Consider the following 17,995-nt stretch of genomic DNA (forward strand, 5'->3'; position numbering starts at 1 on the left):
ACAGAATCACAGAATGTGCTGAGTTGGATGAGCCCCACAAGGAGCATTGAGTCTAGCTACTGGCTCTGCACAGGACTGTCCCTAAGAATCCCACCATGTACCCCCTGAGTGTTGGTCAAATGCTCCTTGAAATCTGTCAGGCGTGGTAATGTGGCCACTTCCCTGAAGAGCCTATTCCAGTTCCCAGCCACCCTTTGAATGAAGAAGCTTTTTCTAATACCCAACCCTGACAGAACTTCAGGCCATTCCCTTGGGTGCTGTCACTGGTCACCACAGGTCAGTGCCTGCCTCTCCTCTTCCGCTCACGAGGAAGTTGCAGACTGCAGTGAGGTCTCCTCTCAGTCTCCTCCAGGCTGAATAGACCAAGTGTCCTCAGCCACTTCTTATATGGCTTCTCAAGGCTCTTCTCCATCCTTGTGGCTGTCCTTTGGACCCTCTCAAATAGCTTAACATCTTTTATATATTGTGGTGCCCAAAACTGCCCCGTGGACTCAAGGTGAGGCCACCTCTGAGCAGGGCAGACCAGAACAATCCCCACGCTGGCCCAACTGGTGATGCTGTGCCTGCTGCTCCCCAGAACAGAGTTGGCCCTCCTGGTTGCCAGGGCATTGCTGACTCATTCAGTTTGCCACTGACCAGGACCCCCATGTCCCTTTCTGCAGCACTGCTTTCCAGTGTCTTTTTCCCCAGTTTGTAGGTACACTGGGATTGTCCCATCCCAGGTGCAGAATCCAGCACTTTCCCTTTTTTAAACTTAATACAGTTGGTGATTTCTCAGCTCTCTTACTCATCAAGGTCTCTTTGCAGGGCTGATTTAATATACTGCTCTCTAGAAGTCTCATGGAATAGGCAGAGCCTGTTTCCTCCTAGCCTGCAGCAGCTCAGGAGGTGAGGTGGAGGCTGGAGCTGCTGCCTCAGCATTGCCTTTCTCCATGTGTGGCTTGCCACACCTCAGCACCTTCCCTCCCCTGGCTCCTCTGCCCTGCCTCGCCTCACCTCACCTCACCTTGCCACCAGACTGCTCCAGCAAAGGGCTGCTGGCTGATCAGGTTCCCACCCCACAACCTCCTTCCAGGCTTTTCCCTGCATCTGTACCTAGAATAATTCAGCCAGCGGGACCAGGGAAGTGCTCATCCCCTGCACTTGGCATGGGTGAAGCCACACCTCGAGTTCTGCACGCAGGTTTGGGCCCCTCACTTTAAAAAGGACATTGAGGTGCTGGAATGTGTCCAGCAAAGGGCACCTAGGGTTGTGAGAGGCTTAGAAAACTTGTCTTATGAGGAGTGGCTGAGGGAACTGGGGTTGTTTAGTCTCCGGGAGCTCCGGAGGGACCTCCTTGCTCTGTACAACTCCCTGGCAGGAGGCTGTAGTGAGATGGGGCCACTCTCTTCTGCCATGTCTGCATTGAGAGGACCAGAGGAAATGGCTTTAAGCTGAGGCGGGAGATTCAGATTAAATATTAGAAACATATTTTTCCCTGCTTGGGAGGTCAGGCATCAGAACAGGTTGCCAGGGAGGTGTGGAGTCCCCACTCCCGGAGGTGCTCAAGAGGCGTCTGGACCTGGTGCTGAGTGATGTGTCAGTGGCTCAGGGGTACAGTGGCAGTGCTGGGTGGATGGTTGGATCGGATGATCCGAAAGGTGTCTTCCACCCTTGGTGATTCTATGATTCTGTAGTTACCCACACATGGCTGAGCAGGTGCCTCAAGTGCCCTGTGGTCCCCTTGTTGCTGGCCAGGGCTCCTGCTCTCTGGCACTGTGCTGCTCTTCCCAGCACCGTCTCCATGCCAGCAAAGCTCTGCAGGGCTGGAGAGCTGTGTTAGCAGAGAACAGTGCGCTGTACACATCGCCAGCCTCCTGAAATTAAATGGGAAAAGAAAACAGGCATTTGCTCTGAAAGTACCTTGTAAGTTTGAAGGAGTTGCGTGCACCTTCCTGGTTACCTGTGTTGTCGTGGAGATACTCGTGGGACAGTGAAGCCACCTGCATGCCAGTCATGCCTGGGCTGCTGGAGACAGAGTACAGAGCAGCCAAAATCAAGCAGCAGAATAAACTGGTTTATCTCAAGGGTGCATGGGGAAGACGAGGGGCAGCAGCCACATACTGCAGGAGGAAAAGTTCTGCACGGGTGGGAGGAACATGCTCTGCAAGAGTGCTGTGCAAATTCCAGCTCTGGAGACTGGTCTGTTGTGACTGGATAAGGCTTGGGTGACCTCACCCAACACTGAAACTGTGCTTTAGTGGGAGGTTGGCATCCCTGTGGCCCCTGCCAGCCCAAGTTATTTTGTAGTTTGTTGTGTGAAGGCAAAGTTAATGGCAAGATGAGAGTGATCTGCATATTGTAATTTCAAGTGGCTGTAAGCCTGATTAGGTTATTAAGATGTTATGACAACTTCAGGAGCAAAGTAACAAAGTCATGTTCTTTAGAAGTGGTAGGAAATGAATTAACATTGTTACTCTTTTTTTTTTTTTTCTTAACTAGTAGTGAAATGAGTTTGCCTTCTCAACCCAAGATCAGACTCTGACCACAGAAAACCTCTGTGAGCAGTGGTGGGAAATTGCTCTAAGTGGTTTAGTACCGTATTTAAATTTGCATTTTATCTCTTTCTGATTGCGCTGGTGGGCATGGGTCAGCCTCAGAATTTGCCTGAACCAAGAAGTCATTAGTAGGTTCAAAGACATATATTGCTGGTATTAGAAATGTATATATACATATGTAAATTAAACCAGCGTTGTAATCAGTGTTCTTTCTCTGTTTTTCTATGTAATGAAATGAAAAAGAAGTAAAAGAAGTTTTTAACTTTCCATTTTAGACACTTTTACCACTATCTTATCAGGAGTAATTTATTTATTTAAGTGACTTAAACATTTTTCTTTGCTAACCCTTCCTGCTTTGTGTTCAAACCACATACATACGTGTGATGTTTTTAATGTTACAGTGACCCGTTTTGCTCTCCCAGGGATTGTTTTTATCACATTACAGCTCTTAGTTGCATATGATGCTCTGGACTTTGTGTATTTATTTGGGTTTGGTTTACTTTCATTCTCCTTTGGACAGCTACAATGCATACTTGCTATCATTTGTGCCATCACCTCAACCTATAAACACGACAGTGTATGACAGCTGCTACAATCAGGTCCTGTAGGGTAGGGTGTCCATGTCATGGGCTGAAAGGGGATGGATGTGGTGTTGGAATAAAGCATTATCTGAACAGTCCTATGGGGTTTGTGTGGTAGCAACAGGGCTAGGAAGGGGTGAGTGAGGGTGGCTCCTTGAGACAGGCAGGCAAAGAGAGGAGGAACTACAGCAACAAAGTGGCTGCAGAGCTGTCCCAGGCTGCCAGACCTCCTTTGGCTGTGAGGCTGGGAGGCCTGTCCTGCCTCAGGGCATGGCTGCAGTCAAAAAGCAGTTTGGTTTGTTAATGTCATCCACTGGACAGGTGTCTAGCTGCATATTTCTTCTTTAGGATGCATCCTAAAACAAATGTATACAAAATTTCAGGTAAAACAGCCATTGTGGAAGTTGTAGGTATATTTTTCTGCAGTGCTTTGTAATCTGATGGTGCTTGGGCAGCTCTGTGGCCCTGATGAAGCAAATTATACGCAAGTGGGTGCCAGGTTAATCTGAGTATCTTTGGTACTAAATTACATAATTTTCATGTAATTTTCCCTTTCACTGACCCTTTGCTGTAGCAAAAAGCCATGCCAGATGTTTGTGCAACACTTGGACAGAGCTTTGGCCCTGGGTCCTTGATTTTTAGAATGGGACAAAGGTCCTAAAGAGTACAAAACTTCCACTTGGGTGATCAAATTGGTCCTCACAAAGTGCTGACACTAGTATCTTGCAGGAAGGTAGATGAAACAGGTTCAAAACATACCATAAACGTGAGTATCACAATTTATCTTGCTTTAAATTTGAATTGGTAGATAATTGTAATTGGAAGATGGATAATTTACTAAAGCATTTGATAGTTTTAATTTTTAAATGCATTTTGAGTTAGCAAGCAAATAACGAATGGATGAAACATTGCAAATTAAAATTAGAGACTTCCTCAGTTGTGTCCTGTGGTTTTGCTGTTTGCATTCTTTTTGTGGTAAACGTGTACATAATAATAAATAGTAATACACAGTAATAAAAGTTATCCTAGGAAAAGAATGTCTAGAATATTTAATTATTCCAGTTACTTAATGGAATTTAAATTCCACCTTTACAGTTCCCTTGTGTGATACATTATTTTGTAGGTAGGCATCTTTTTGATGTTTTTGCAAAGGTCAGGCTTGAGTAAAGGTAACTCCATATACTGTGTATGTATGAACTGTTTCTACAGGTTTCTAATATCAGAAGTTTTGGGAAACTTCTTTGAAAAAACTGTCGCAATGGCATCATCCTCTCTACAGATTTGTGCATTGCTCCTGGCTTTAGCAGGATTCACCACATTAGTTGTTACTACAATGTCCAACAGATGGAAAGTTTGGGACACCACAACAGAGCTGGTTACTGCAGACTGGGTTTCTGAAGGTCTTTGGATGGACTGTGCAGCAACTGCTGTTGGATCAGTACAGTGCAAGAAATTTCTCTACATGCTGAGTTCAGACCGTAAGTGGTCATGGCATATGTTTATAAAATCCAGGGATGTGGTTTTATTCTTTCTTTCTGGATAGCATGTTAGCAGGTTTGGGGGCACATAGTGCACTTGTCCCAGAAGATCTAGTATGGACAAATCCTGTAGTGGTTGCAGACAGGTTAAAGGGCTGCCATGAAACCCGTGTCTCACCCTGCAATTCAGCTCAGTCACTGACTGCTGTGGCTTTGCTGCCCTCCCTGGTGTGTTGGCATAGAGGTATGGGTGATATACAGTAAACCTGAGAATTTTTTTAAAAAATAGTCTTGGAAGAAATAGCATTTCACTCAGCCTAGTTCTTAAATACAAGCAGATCATAGTTCCACGGGCACTGGTGTTTGTGCTTTGGTGTGAGACAAGAATTACTAGATATTCCAGAACTGGTTTGATACTTTGTGCTAAACCTGTGTAACTGGGTATTTTTTCTGGAATTTTTCAGAGGTGGCGAGCTTAGACTAAAATACATCTGTGCAATTGATGCTTCTTTGTTTTCTAGGGTAGACCATGCTAGCAGGGTAGTTTATCTGCAGCTAGAAAGAGAAGAAATGTCTCTGTAGGGGCTGGAAAGTATTTGTTTGAATCATTCTGTATTTTAAAAATATATTTCTGTAAATACTATCTTTATGGTAAAGGACTGGGAAGGACTGACATTCTTTCCTCAGCAAACTGAGTGTAGAAACAATAACACTGTAGCCTTTGAAAATGGTATTTTGTTAAGTTTTCTGTCTTAAACAGAACAAACTTTGCATTTATTCTTTTACAACTCTCAGTTTTGTGCAGTCACTTTATGAGTGATGTTAATAGAATCATTTCTTCAAGTCCTCTGTGCTTTATAGGTCCCCGATTACTGTCATTGCTATTTGTCTGGACTCTTCCAGCAGATGTATTCTGAATGTGCAGTGCTCAGACTGTAAAATTACCATGTTTCACAGACTGTGAACCTTGTTTTTCTTGACACAGATGTGGACTCCCCTGGAGTCAGAGCTGCCTAAGTGTAAGGCAGATCTCTAAAAGGTGAGAGTTTAACTCTCAAGATTCAGCATGTTCATGGTTCTTCACAGGGCCCTCGCTTTGGTGGCCTCATCTGCTTTCATAATGATGACACCAGTTTAAGAATAAGTATCAGCATCCCATAATGAGGCCAGGGTTTGTAGCCTCAGAAGGAGGCTAATCATATGCTTCTGAGGATTTTAAAAACACTGCTCATAGCATCAGAGGCAATGTCAGCTTTTCACGTCATCCTGGTACTTGTTCAGCTCCTCTCCAGGGCCTCCTCTGCATAGAGACCAGGATGCCTGAGTTTCTGGAAGTTAGAGTGATGAGATGGGGCCAAAAATGACAGTGTTCAGTTCAACCAACTGGGTTAGAGCAAGCCCAAAGGAAAAGTCCCAAGCTGTGGAAGGTGCTGATGTGAAGCTGTCAACACCAGCTCTTAAGCCCTGCTTTTGCAGAGCCTCTTGCAGAGCAGCACTGGCTGTTATGCCCATTGCTCAACAAGCCACAGTTTACAAAATTCAGTGAAGAATAGCCTTATGTTCTTTAACACATTGAAGAGTGATTTCCTGAAGGGAATGACTAAAATGCCTGGTACTGTATAGGAAAACTCATGCTTTTCAGGTCTTCAGTTTAGTCTTTTCTGTTTCTATGTGTGCTTTATGACTGCCCATTGAAATGCATTTCTTAACTAGAAAGAGATTTATTTAAAAATTATACTCTTAATTTTTTATTTCTATCCTTGGCAGCAGTATAACAGCTGGGAACACGTGATTCAAGGTCCCAACTATCTCAGCTTTGAAAGTGCTGTCAGCAGAAGTGATTGCTAAAATCACCAGCATAGCACCAGAGTACGGGTAAATTAGCTGGAAACTCTTTGAACGGCTTTTAGTGGGATGCAGATACTCCAGGGTACTGGTACAGTGTGTTCATTTTACTATGCCATCATTTTTCAAATTGCAGTGACTTAGCAGAAGGAGGGAATTCTGTAACAGTCATGTGAGATAGTTCTTAACCCAACACTATCTGGTTTCCTTAAAAGATTGCAGGTTTAGAGTTGCACAGGATCACACTGCCAAATCTAGTCTTGTTTAAATCAATGGCAATGATCCTCTTGATTGCTAAGGGAGCACAAATGTCATAGTGGCACTGTAATACCCTTTGGCAGCTGCACCTATCAACCTAGAGCATCAGCTCAAAGTGACCAGTGAGTTTTGATGGAAACCAACACGTACCTTTTAGGGACAAGTTGTGGCTCTCTCAAAGGCTAATCCTTCTGGTAGTGTTTACATAAATGCTGTGAGTCTGTTACCATGTTGCATCATAACAGAATTATTTTATGAAGAAACTCTTGACTTCATTTCCTGGAGATAAGAGCAGGTTATCACTGCAAGAGATGGTTAACCCCGTTTGGACACACGCATACTTTAAAGTATTAACATTAGTGGGTGATGTGAATTGAGTCTATGATTCTGTCTAGCCAAGGGCAGAAGCAAGTAAACTGAGTTTAACATATTCTTTGCCTAGAATAGCTTTTTTTTAACCTTCAGGTATTCTAACAAACAGATGCAATTTGCTGATATATATTATTTTTCTTACAGCTTTTTTCTTCATCATTTTAATCCTTTGGAGATAGATCTGTCACACTAGCTCCTTCATTTCCTTACATTTCATTTCCATGACACATACATTATTACAATTGTAATACATGGTACAATTGTACAGTGTAAGTGGGACTATTTTTAAGACTGAATGTGTTCAGCTATAGATCAATAGACAGTAAAATATTAATGGAAACCATTCACGCATAAACCTAACCTTCCTGAAAGAAGCTGGCATTACAGTTGTTGTGGATTACTTACGACTGTAACTCCAAAAACTGTGCTAAATTTTCTAGCAGCAGAATAAAACTCCTGTTCTCAAGCTGTTTTATGTTTGAATACCCAAGAAAACAATACACTAAAGCTTTTTGATTTGACATCAATAATAAAATTACAAGCCATTTTAATCTAGTGTAAAATCTAGTTGACTCCAGAGAAGAGACAGAAATAAAATATTTGCCTATATTATCATTCTTGCAAGGTATTTTGTAGAAATACTGACTGGGCTTTCTAGGCTGAGAAAAATAATAGGCTCATTTTTCACTTCCTATTAGAAAAAGAATTAATATTGTCACTTTTTTTACACGCTAATATCTTTATCATGAACTGCTCCCATTTCTTACTGTCATGCCCAGTAAGCCTTATCTATGGGGAAAGAGCAAAGAGCAAAGGTAGACTCATTTTGGAGTGAAACCCAGAGATAAAACAGCAAGGTGGCTTCTGAAAGGCTTCACTTGATTGTAATCTAATTATAAGGATATTTGACTGTTACTACTCGCAAGCATGACTGCTCCTTTGGAAATTGTTGGTTTTCTTTTGTGCTTGGGTGGGTTGGCAGTTATCGGAGCTACTTTGCCAAATAATTACTGGAAAGTCTCCAGTATACATGGTTCTGTCATCACAACATCTACATTGTTTGAAAACCTGTGGAAGAGCTGTGCAGAAGACAGCACTGGAGTATCCAACTGCAGGGAATTTGACTCTATGCTTGCACTGCCTGGTAGGTGACTTTGTGCAGCCTTGTTTATATTGCCTAAAAATTTATTGCCAAAAAGTAGTAAGGCTTTTGTTTTGGTAGTCTGGTAATACTGGAAAATAACCGGCCAAGAAGGACTTTGTGGGCTGAAGTAATAAAAATCTCTCAAGCAGCAGAATGTGTCAAGCATGTTAGGAAAGGCTATAAAATAAGGCAAATGAAGTCAGTTGATTAAGCGTTTAACAGGCATTTAAAGTGGGTTATAATCTCTTCTCTAGAATCTTGTGGGACATCTCAGTAGGAGACACTTAAACTATTTATTTATTTGGAATTACTGTATAAGCCTTCTTTTGCAATACTTCATAGCTAATGTACTGTGGCTGGAGTTTTTTCATGTTACAGGAAGTACTGTTTTTAGCTGAGAAGTGGTAGTGGTTTTTGTGAGTTGAGATTGAAAATTGTAGATAATCCAAGAAATACATGAGAATGTGTTATACATATTATAACATATTATAAGTTATAGAAGGAGTGTATGCTACAAGTTAATATATGATTAGGCTTGTTAACTAATGCTAACTACTGTCAGGGCTTGCTAACTAACATCTTTTTGGATGTGGTTTTAAATACCAAGAAATTTAGATCTGCTGGCCCCTTTCCTCTGTATCTTCATCATAATTGTGGTTGTCTTCAGATGTCCAAGTAAGGCAATATTCTGTGGATAGTAAGCATATAGATAGTAAAGCTATTTTTTATTAATCTTGAATAATTCAGTAGGTAGATACTTATCCAGAATAAAAATGCCTTCTAGCTGAATCTGCCCTAGGAGGTGGCTAAACTAAATCAGTAGGAGGATACTCTTAATCTGAAGAATGTGTAATACAGGATTAGTGGCAATGGGGTATCCCTTTCTCCCTCAGTCTGAAGTAAAGGCTTGTTGTTGACCAGCTCTAACAGTAGCATAGCAATTGTCTGAAACTGTGTCCAGTATTTGAGCAGAAAGATCTGCTCTTTCCATCTTTCCATCTCTTTCCATCTTCCTGCCTTCTCTAACAATTGCTTTTAGAATGTGTGTGTGTGTGTATGAAGAGGAACATAACCTTATTTACACATCTTAGACTCAGTAACAGCAGGATCATTCCATGGGACGTTATCCTCTGTGGAGCGCTTATGTCAGTGTGCACCAGCGGTGCTGGGTTAGTAGTTGGACTTGATCTTAGACATCTTTACCAGCCTTAATGATTCTGTGATTTTATTTGGTTCTTGTAAAAACCACTTCAAGGGCTAGTTCATAGCTTATTGCCTCTGACTCCAGGCAGCATCTTGGCATTGATGTGTTTACATAGGATGTTGCCTCTGAGAGTGTGTGCAGATTTGGGCGATGGGCCCTCAAGAGAGCAGCATCTGGGGGCTGCCAAAGAAAAAAGTGGGTTTTAAAGAACCTGGTAGGGCTCAGAAAAGAGCGTCATGAGTAGATGTGGTAAAGCAAACAGAACAGAAGGCTAGCAACAGTAGGACTCCTGAGAACTACAAATAACATGGAGTCAGCAGGGAAGAAAAAAGTGGGGCCAGAAAGTAAATGACTGGGCCAGAAAGTAAATGACTGGGCCAGGCTCTGAAGTGAATTTGTGAAGATTAGAGGTTTGATCTGTTGAAGAGATCAGTCCTGCTGTTGAGAAGATGGCAGTATAGTTGAGGGGTAAAGGTGGAGGAAAGGGCAGGGAAAACCAGCTTGCAAAACTGTGCAAATAAAATATTTTTAGAAAGGAAAACTGAAAAAGAAACATCAGAAGACACTGGATGGTAGTAACAGTTGAAAGGACAGCTGGGCAAAGCAGGAAAGAGGAAGAAAATGGGTTTGGTAACAACAAGGGCTCAGCAGATAATGGGACCTCTGAGAAACATTCATCGCGCTTGCAGATATGAACAAAGCAGACTAAAAATTATCATGGTCAGTTTAGGTGTGTTTCAAATTCCTGTTTAGAAACTTAGCTGAAACTGCTGCGAGGATGCCAGGGATTGGAGGGAGGGGTAAAAGAAAAAACAAAGGTGTCTTTGTTACCTCTCATCAGAAGGACAATGAAGATTTTCTGTGGAAGTTTCCTTATTGGCAACTGAGCTATGTGGAATACTTCTGGGTTTTGCTTAATATATGGGAAATATCAGACTTGATTCCTTTAAACCAATTTAACACTTTGGAGTTCACTAAACCATTAGTCTAAATGACAAATATTTTAAGTGAGTAGCTTTTTAAATGCAATATTGCACAAGATTGAAACCATGACTGGCTACTCCATATAGCTAGCACTGTCTGTCTAGTCACAACTAAGTCAAACATTTGATATAACTAGTTGCCAAAGCTTTGTAAACTCCCTTTTTTTTTCTTCCTTTCTTCTTTTTAAGGTTCCATAGGTGTTTTTTCCAATGACAGGATTTGGGGAAAATTTCTTACAATAAGCGTTGACTAATAAAATGGACTGACTTTGTATCTTGTTAAATAAGCTAAGTTCAAAATAAAAAATTGAGTTTTCTGAATTGTGAACTAAGGTTCTCAGTTAAGGCTGTTGAGGCTATCACATTGTGGTACAGTTGTATGACATCTCTTTCCGACTGGATTGCAAGAAGTTAGCCTCAGGATCCAGCCTGTGTCCTGGAAAGATATGGGGAGTCCCATCTAACACTGCAGGAGTCCCAAGGACTGAAATGTGAGTTCTTGGACCCCACTGGGTGATTGCTGCTAGCATGGTGTAAAATCCCAAACCTGAAAGCAGTGTTGTTGAGTACTTACCTTAACAGTATCTTCTGCAGGCAAAAACCTTGAACTGTTAGTGGTATTTTGAGGGGTCTTTTCACTTCTACTACTGTTCTCATTTTTTTCCATGAAAAATATAAAATTAGTGTTTAACAAAGCATTAATTCCTCAAATTACTTTAGCCTTTAATTCTGTAAATTGATCTCATGACTGCTTATTGCTGTCTTTGGTAACTCGAAAGCTTGTAGGACCAATACTCTTAAACCACACTAGGCAATACAGCCTGCTGAGTGTATCACTTTGTCTTCTGTTTCTCTGTCTGAGTTTTGTTGTCTGGAGAGCTACAGAACTAGACAGCAGGTTACCGTGGAGGACATGGAGGTGGTCAGGGAGCAAGAGGCTGAATGCTGGCATCAATGATGTCAGTGTCCAGTTGGAGTCAGGTCTGACCCTTCTGACGTATGATTAAAATTGTAGAGTCATAGAATAATTTAGGTTGGAAGAGAACTTAAAGGTAATCAAGTCAACAAAGTGAGCAGTTGTGACCATGCCAGATTGTGATGCTTGGCATGTTTATCTCACAACAAAGGTGCCGAAATGCCATTTGACCTGGAACCTGCCAAATGCAGGGTGCCATTTTAAAGAAGCCCGAAATCCCTGTCTGACCTTCTTTCTTAAGCTGACTATTAATCTAGTCCTGGATTTTGTGCAATCTATACCTAGATGTGAAGACCAGGATCTTAAAGGATGCAGAACTGCAAGTATACCAGATTCCCTAACACGCCCACACCAGCTGCAACCACTCCACAGGAGAATGTCTTAGGGAGGAGTGCTGCAGCTCTCAGACCTCCTGTTTGTTCCACCAAGTTTGAAGTGCACTGCTAACTTGAGCACAATTCTTTCCTATCTCTCCCTGGAAGCAGCAAAGCTGGCACCTTTTTCCAGTTCCTCAGTAGTGCCGGAGGCTTGCACACCTTGGCGAGCACCTGGATTTCAGATGTGTCCTGTGCACTCAGCTGTACAGGTGTCAGGAATTCAGAAGGACTTGTGAGTAGGAGACTTTCTTCTGTTCCTGTAAATGACCACGTATACCACTACACATTTTCACAGGAATGGAAGGGATGAGGGGCTTGCTGTAGTCTTTCAGGATTTACTAAAGACACAAGAGGATTTACTGAACTTACAAAGTGTAGGCATAGTTCAACTCTCAGTTTGACTTGAAGGCTAAACACACCTGGGTTTGGAGGCTTCTCTGAACCATATGACACAGTTGGACAAGATTCACTCATTACTGCACCTGTTAATTTTGTCACTCCCTCGAATCACTTTTACTTTTTTTCAGCACAACATTAATGTAATTTCTGTATAGATCCTGATTTGTTTTCTCTTTTTCTGTCTTAGCTCACATTCAGGCATGCCGTGCCCTGATGATTACTTCCATCCTTCTGGGATTCTTAGCTACAGTACTCTCACTACTTGGTTTGAAGTGCACAAACATTGGGTTGAGTGATGAAGATGGAAAAATGAAGTTGACCGTCACAGGCGGATTTCTTTTTATTTTAGGAGGTAATATCGGGGCTGAAGTGAGAGAGCTATTGATAGTTTGTATTGCTTTCACAGCCAGACTAAATGAAATGAACTTGTTCTTGGTTTAAAGCTGTTACAGCCTTTAAATGAATCACTCACATGCGTGCTTTTTAACTTTTTCTGGTAGGTCTCTGCTCCATGGTGGCTGTTTCTTGGTATGCTGCAATGGTTACTGCTCAGTTTTTTAACCAACTGTATGCTGGAACCAAGTAAGTTAATGTATTTGTCATACCAAACTCCATCATGTGTTAGACAGCTGCACTAACCTCAGCTGCTCCAGAGTTTCAGAACCTGGATAGATCCCATTATCCGGTCCTACAGGAGGAAGAAGTTGTACTCAGGGAATCTTTTCACCTCAGAGATGCCAGTGGGGAGGGAGGAGAGTTCTTTTCTAGAAGAGTTAGTGAATATGTGAGGAATATCAACCCCACATCTGAGGGGTTTGTATACTGTTTGTATGTTCTTGAGAGACTCAATTAAGTGCATATCTCAATGTTATTAAGAAGAAAAGGCAATATTCCTAATCTGCTTTGGCATTTAAACCAAAAGAGGTACAAAAGACAAGTTCTGGCTAGAATAAAGTGCCTCAGATGTACATGCAAGGGAAAGTCACATGCAAAGCAGCTCGAGCTTTGTACTAGTGATCTGCAGAGAAATCTGCTGCCTGTCTTATATATGTCTATATATTAACAGCTCAACATTTTTCTGCCCTATGAATTAAAATGAGGCAAAATTTTTGGGGTTATCAGCTAGTGCAGTTGCATGCAAACAGGTTTCGAGGTATAAAAGCCCTTACTCTTTGTCTGATATAAAACTAACAGTTGTCAAAACCAAATGGCAGCTTATGGCACCTTATCTAGGTGCCCTGTTTAGCAATGAGGAACAAGGGTAGAGGTGACTGGGCCTCTCCTTCAGAGAGGGGGAAAAGGAGAGGGAAATATATTGTCTGTGGAATATGAGACATCTATAACATACTTCTACCAAGTATATAATTCATAGATCAGTAAACTGTAAATTGTTAGTTGCTAGGATCATATTTGAAGTGTTTTGTAAGTTCCTGCCCCGGAATCAGTTCAGGGAAGTCAGAGGTGAAGTGCTTTGTGATAAATCAAAGTACTTTAAGCAATTGCTTTCATTGTTTGTCAGTTTTCCCTGTGTTTTCAATGAAGTACTTACAAAGAAATTGTATTTGTGCAGTTACTTTCTGTTGTTTTATATCCCCTTGAGAGAACTACATGAAGGGTAATAAATACATCAGAGAACTGAAACAACTGTTGATAAGGAATTTCGGTTAGTCGGATAGTTGGTGTGTTTTATAGTTACCTGCTATAGCTTTGGGGCTTCAACATCAATGCCTGTTAATCAGTTACCAGATGGTTTGCATTCAGTAGCTGAAGAAATATTTTTTTTTTAATATCTAAACTTCATGTTTAAGCTATTGATTCACTGAGAAGTTCTTGATGAATTAAGTTTGATCATTGGTAAAGCTGGATGTGGAGTCTGTGAGATGAGTTTAAATTCAATTGCATGCCAGTATTGATCTTCATTCTTAAGAGACTGGCAAATCTAGTTTTTCAGACTGCATTTTTTTGGTGTGAATTCAGCAAATAAGTGAGGTTAACCTCTGCCAATTCTTAGAGGAGTTTCTCCTACAGCTCGTAAGGCAAATGAAGTTCTCCTGCAGATGTCTCCTATATACTTTCCTTGGTATGACATCTGCAGCATTCTTGTCTGTAGGTGACTGGTGAGCAGAAATAATTGCAGGCACTGTGCAACTTGTACTCCTGGGTTTTTTTGATAATGACTCTCTGCTTCCATGTTTGGAAGTACCTAAACCAGCAGAGACCTTGTGGCTCCCATGTGCGATGAGAACACGGAGAGCTGTGAACCTGTGTAAACTTCTGAAACCCTCCTGTTAGCAATGAGTTCCAGAGTCAGAAGCTTTGACATTTTAAAATAATGATTTTGTGTTTACAAGTGGAAAGAAAACACAAGTCTCTGGTTCCAGTGTACCTTCAATGCAGTCCATGACGCTTACTTTGCCCTTATATTTTGCCCTTATATTTCAGACCACAGATGTACAAGTGGATCATGGATATAGTTTTTCTCTCATCATAAAAATTTGTGTTCCTCTTTTTGTGAAACTCCTGCCAGACTTTTCCAGACCCAGTTGTGTCTAGTCTTTGGGAGAAATTAATTATCAATGAATTTCTTGGACTGTAGTAGGAGGTTTCGTGAAAGGTATAGTTTTGTACAGTAAAATAGAGAACTATTCTTTTTCAGCCTGGGACATTCATAAATGCCTTTTAGCCATACAGCCACAGAGGGTGCTGAATATCCTTTAGGATACCTAAGTTTTAAAACTAGCCCTATACAACCATGTAATTGTAAGTGACTTAGCGTTGTGTTTCCCAGAAAACTGATGTCCATGGTCAGCCTTTTCTCAGCATACAGACAGTAAGATCTGAATCATTCAGTTTCACAAAATCGTTTCAGTGACACAGCCAATAAAAGGGCAAAATAAGTGCTGTGGGTGGTACAGGAGGTATGTTATTATTATTTATTATCAACAATTTGTTAAATACACGCAATTATTTATTGCTACTTATCTTTATATGGCTTAGTACTCTATGTACTGGCACTAATTTGGCAGAGCAACTCTATAAAAAGAAGAGTTTTACTGAGCAGACCCAAAGCCGGATCTGTTTTCTGTTAACTGTTGAAGTGCCTTTCAGTTAGCTGATTTCTATGCAGAGAATTTGTTTGCATGGCTTTGTGATCCTGTTATAAGTTGTTTCCATAAAATCTTTCATGTTTCAGGTATGAGCTAGGAGAAGCTCTGTACTTAGGCTGGGCTGGATCTATTCTTTATATACTTGGTGGGATCTTACTGACCTGTTCATGCAGAGGGAAGGAAAAACAGAATTACAGGTAATCTTGGATTTGTCAGTTGAAGTAGTAGCTGTCAATTACATATCACTTTCTATCTGTGCACTGTTCTGTCTCTCTCTCACCCCCTGGTATAAATATGTGTAAATTACAAACAGTGCTATGGCATGTCACAGACTGGTGATGGCAGGCAGGGGATGCTGTCCCAAAGACTTGCACCTCCCAGACAGGGTACTTGATGCACCACCATCAGCAGTCACCTCTAACTCGTATTTGGTAATTCTGGGCACTGCTGGTGGTTCTAAGTTCTACATGGTGAATATGTGCAGTGAAAGAGCAAACTGTTGCCAAAAGAAAAGTATATAAAACCCCATAATGTATTAGGATCCAGTTTCTCTGCAGTACACACTGTGAGTAAAATATTCAAACACTGTTCAATTTGCAAGAAAGTGTAAAGGCATTTCCCAAAGCACCTGGAACTGATCACTACAAATATGGTTTTTTTCTTTATGGAAATGTCTTGTCGCAGGTCAAATCACAAAAGTTGGGATTTCTGGCCTCAGTATTTAACCTTCCCTGCATTTTTACTTCAGTCTTAAATTTTGACACATACAGAAGGTCTCTTTTTGAAGGAGAGGGATGAAAGACAGAAATAGCAGAAGTCCATGTCTACCAGAACTCAAATAGTTTGGAGGTTGTACTAGCTAAGCTTGAGAGGATTACAATATGCAAGGAAGAAGCATATTCACTGCTGCTGTATTTAATCTTAGGAAAGTTATGTCAAAGTATAGTGAGTGAGTGTTCCTCTGATACTCCATTGCCCAATCTGGAACCATTTCAGTTTTATGGTAATATTTCATCAGCCACATTGGACTTTAGATTTTGCTCACCTTACTTTGATATGAAGTACCAAATGTCCTGAAATGTCCTGAAAATCAGGTAAAACTGATATTTGAAATAGATGTTCAGTGTGATGAATGACAGTTGAAGGGCTTGGCTGAAGACACTTCTGTTTTCTTTCTTCATCATCTTGATTCCTGTATTAAAACCTGCAGCTTGGACAAAAGTTTTGAGGGCTGGGTTCTCTTCTGCTTTAGGGCCTTGACTGAAAAGCCTCAGGGAAGAGCACATGTGAGTTAGGAATCCAGAGTGTGGTTCTGGTTATGAGGGAATGGGCTGTGCAGCCCATCAAGGACCCCATCTATTTCCCCTTAGCTACCAGAATGATGAGAACAGGAGGCCTCTAATTTCTGCACCGTTGTGAAGAACGTGCTATTGGTGGGTTGGATACAGAGCTAATTGAGTAACTTCTAAGTATCTGAGATCATGGGCATGTGTCTAATACCTACTATTTTATATCTTTTTTTTCCTTAATTTACAGTCACAACAAATATGCATATTCAGCAGCCCAGGCAGCTTCTCAGCCATGCATGTACCCCAGGAACTCTGAGACGGTCATAAGCAACAAGGAGTATGTCTGAGCTTACACTCTGCATCACCTGTAGTGTTAGTGGGTTATGAAAAATAAAGAAGTGAACTGCTTCTTTGTTCCGGTTCCAAGTTGCAATCCTATGCCTTAATTTGGAGCAGTACAAGGAGGAGGTATGGTTTTTGCCGTAAATAGGAATGGTTTTCAGATGTAAATAGCTTTCTACAGAAGATGCTGTGATGTGAAATCCTGTGGCATGAAGGTTTTCTGTGTGCTGAGAAGCCTGGTAAAATTTAACCAGAGCACAGTATACGCTGACACTCGAGCAATGGTTTCTATTTCAGCTGACTCAACCATGTGGAACTGATAGCTGTATCTGACTGCAAGTTCATATGCCTCACAGTTAGAAATGTGTTTTCATTAATATTTAGCTTCCTTCTTTTGTTTAGCAGCTTTAGTTTTGACAAGAAATAAACTTTGTTCCACAGACTCACTGAAACAGATTTTTTAACAAATGGAATCCTCTAAAATAAGGATCTGATGTTATACTGAAATTCTTATCTTTGATAGTCAAGGTTTATAAAAGCTACAAAAAAATACTCTAGCAACCACTCACCTTCAAATCTGCAGATGTGCAACAAATTTCTTGTTGGTTGTAATGCAGATACAGAAGATAAATGATACAGAATGAACCAAACACAGCTGGGGGAGTGGAGAAAGCATCTGGTGCAAAATGCCGTGTGGTAACTAAGAAAATGATAATACTACTTTTAACTTTGAGCAGTCTTTAACTTTGGGAACTTTTACTGCATCTGAATTGTGTAATTCAAGTAATTCCCTAGTAGTTTTATTTTCTGTCATTGTTTCATCATTAGAATTTCTTTCTTAAACTACTCCACTGCTGGGAGCATATGTTTGCCTTGTGCGAGCACTTAGGCAGATGGCAGTGAGCTAACTTTACTTCGTATTTATGCCTTCAGCAAGGTGGAATGGAATTTCACTCTGCAGGTTCACAGGTTCCATAACTTGTCCCTTTTAAATTACAAATGTATTCATACAGTTTGACAAAAATCTAGTTTGAATGGCTAATGATAAAAATCTAGCAGTCTGACCTAGAAGTTTCATGTGGTTTCCTTGATGGCCCAGTAGA

General features: G+C 41.1%; 1 protein-coding gene across 2 annotated transcripts; it reads left to right on the forward strand.

The window, feature by feature from the left end:
- Positions 1-3,780: 3,780 nt before the first annotated feature.
- LOC138114550 (claudin-15-like) lies at positions 3,781-17,334 on the forward strand. 2 transcript variants are annotated; one of them, XM_069024117.1, is made up of 6 exons: positions 3,781-3,884; positions 4,328-4,596; positions 12,342-12,506; positions 12,655-12,736; positions 15,348-15,458; positions 16,798-17,334. In XM_069024117.1, the coding sequence occupies exons 2-6, from the start codon at positions 4,377-4,379 to the stop codon at positions 16,895-16,897; spliced, it is 678 nt and encodes a 225-aa protein (XP_068880218.1). In that variant the 5' UTR covers positions 3,781-3,884; positions 4,328-4,376; the 3' UTR covers positions 16,898-17,334. The 2 variants fall into 2 exon arrangements, with proteins under 2 accessions (XP_068880218.1, XP_068880219.1); XM_069024118.1 differs by lacking the exons at positions 3,781-3,884; positions 4,328-4,596 and adding an exon at positions 7,861-8,215.
- The last annotated feature ends 661 nt before the right edge of the window (positions 17,335-17,995 follow it).

Source organism: Aphelocoma coerulescens, chromosome 9 (assembly GCF_041296385.1).
Source record: "Aphelocoma coerulescens isolate FSJ_1873_10779 chromosome 9, UR_Acoe_1.0, whole genome shotgun sequence".
Classification (NCBI taxonomy): domain Eukaryota; kingdom Metazoa; phylum Chordata; class Aves; order Passeriformes; family Corvidae; genus Aphelocoma; species Aphelocoma coerulescens.

Bases quoted from the DNA above. Each gene is read 5' to 3' on its own strand.
- LOC138114550 (XM_069024117.1), top strand. From the start codon at position 4,377: ATGGCATCATCCTCTCTACAGATTTGTGCATTGCTCCTGGCTTTAGCA. The intron at 12,507-12,654 runs GTAATATCGGGG...TTTTTCTGGTAG, and splicing joins ATTTCTTTTTATTTTAGGAG to GTCTCTGCTCCATGGTGGCT. The intron at 15,459-16,797 runs GTAATCTTGGAT...CTTAATTTACAG, and splicing joins AAGGAAAAACAGAATTACAG to TCACAACAAATATGCATATT.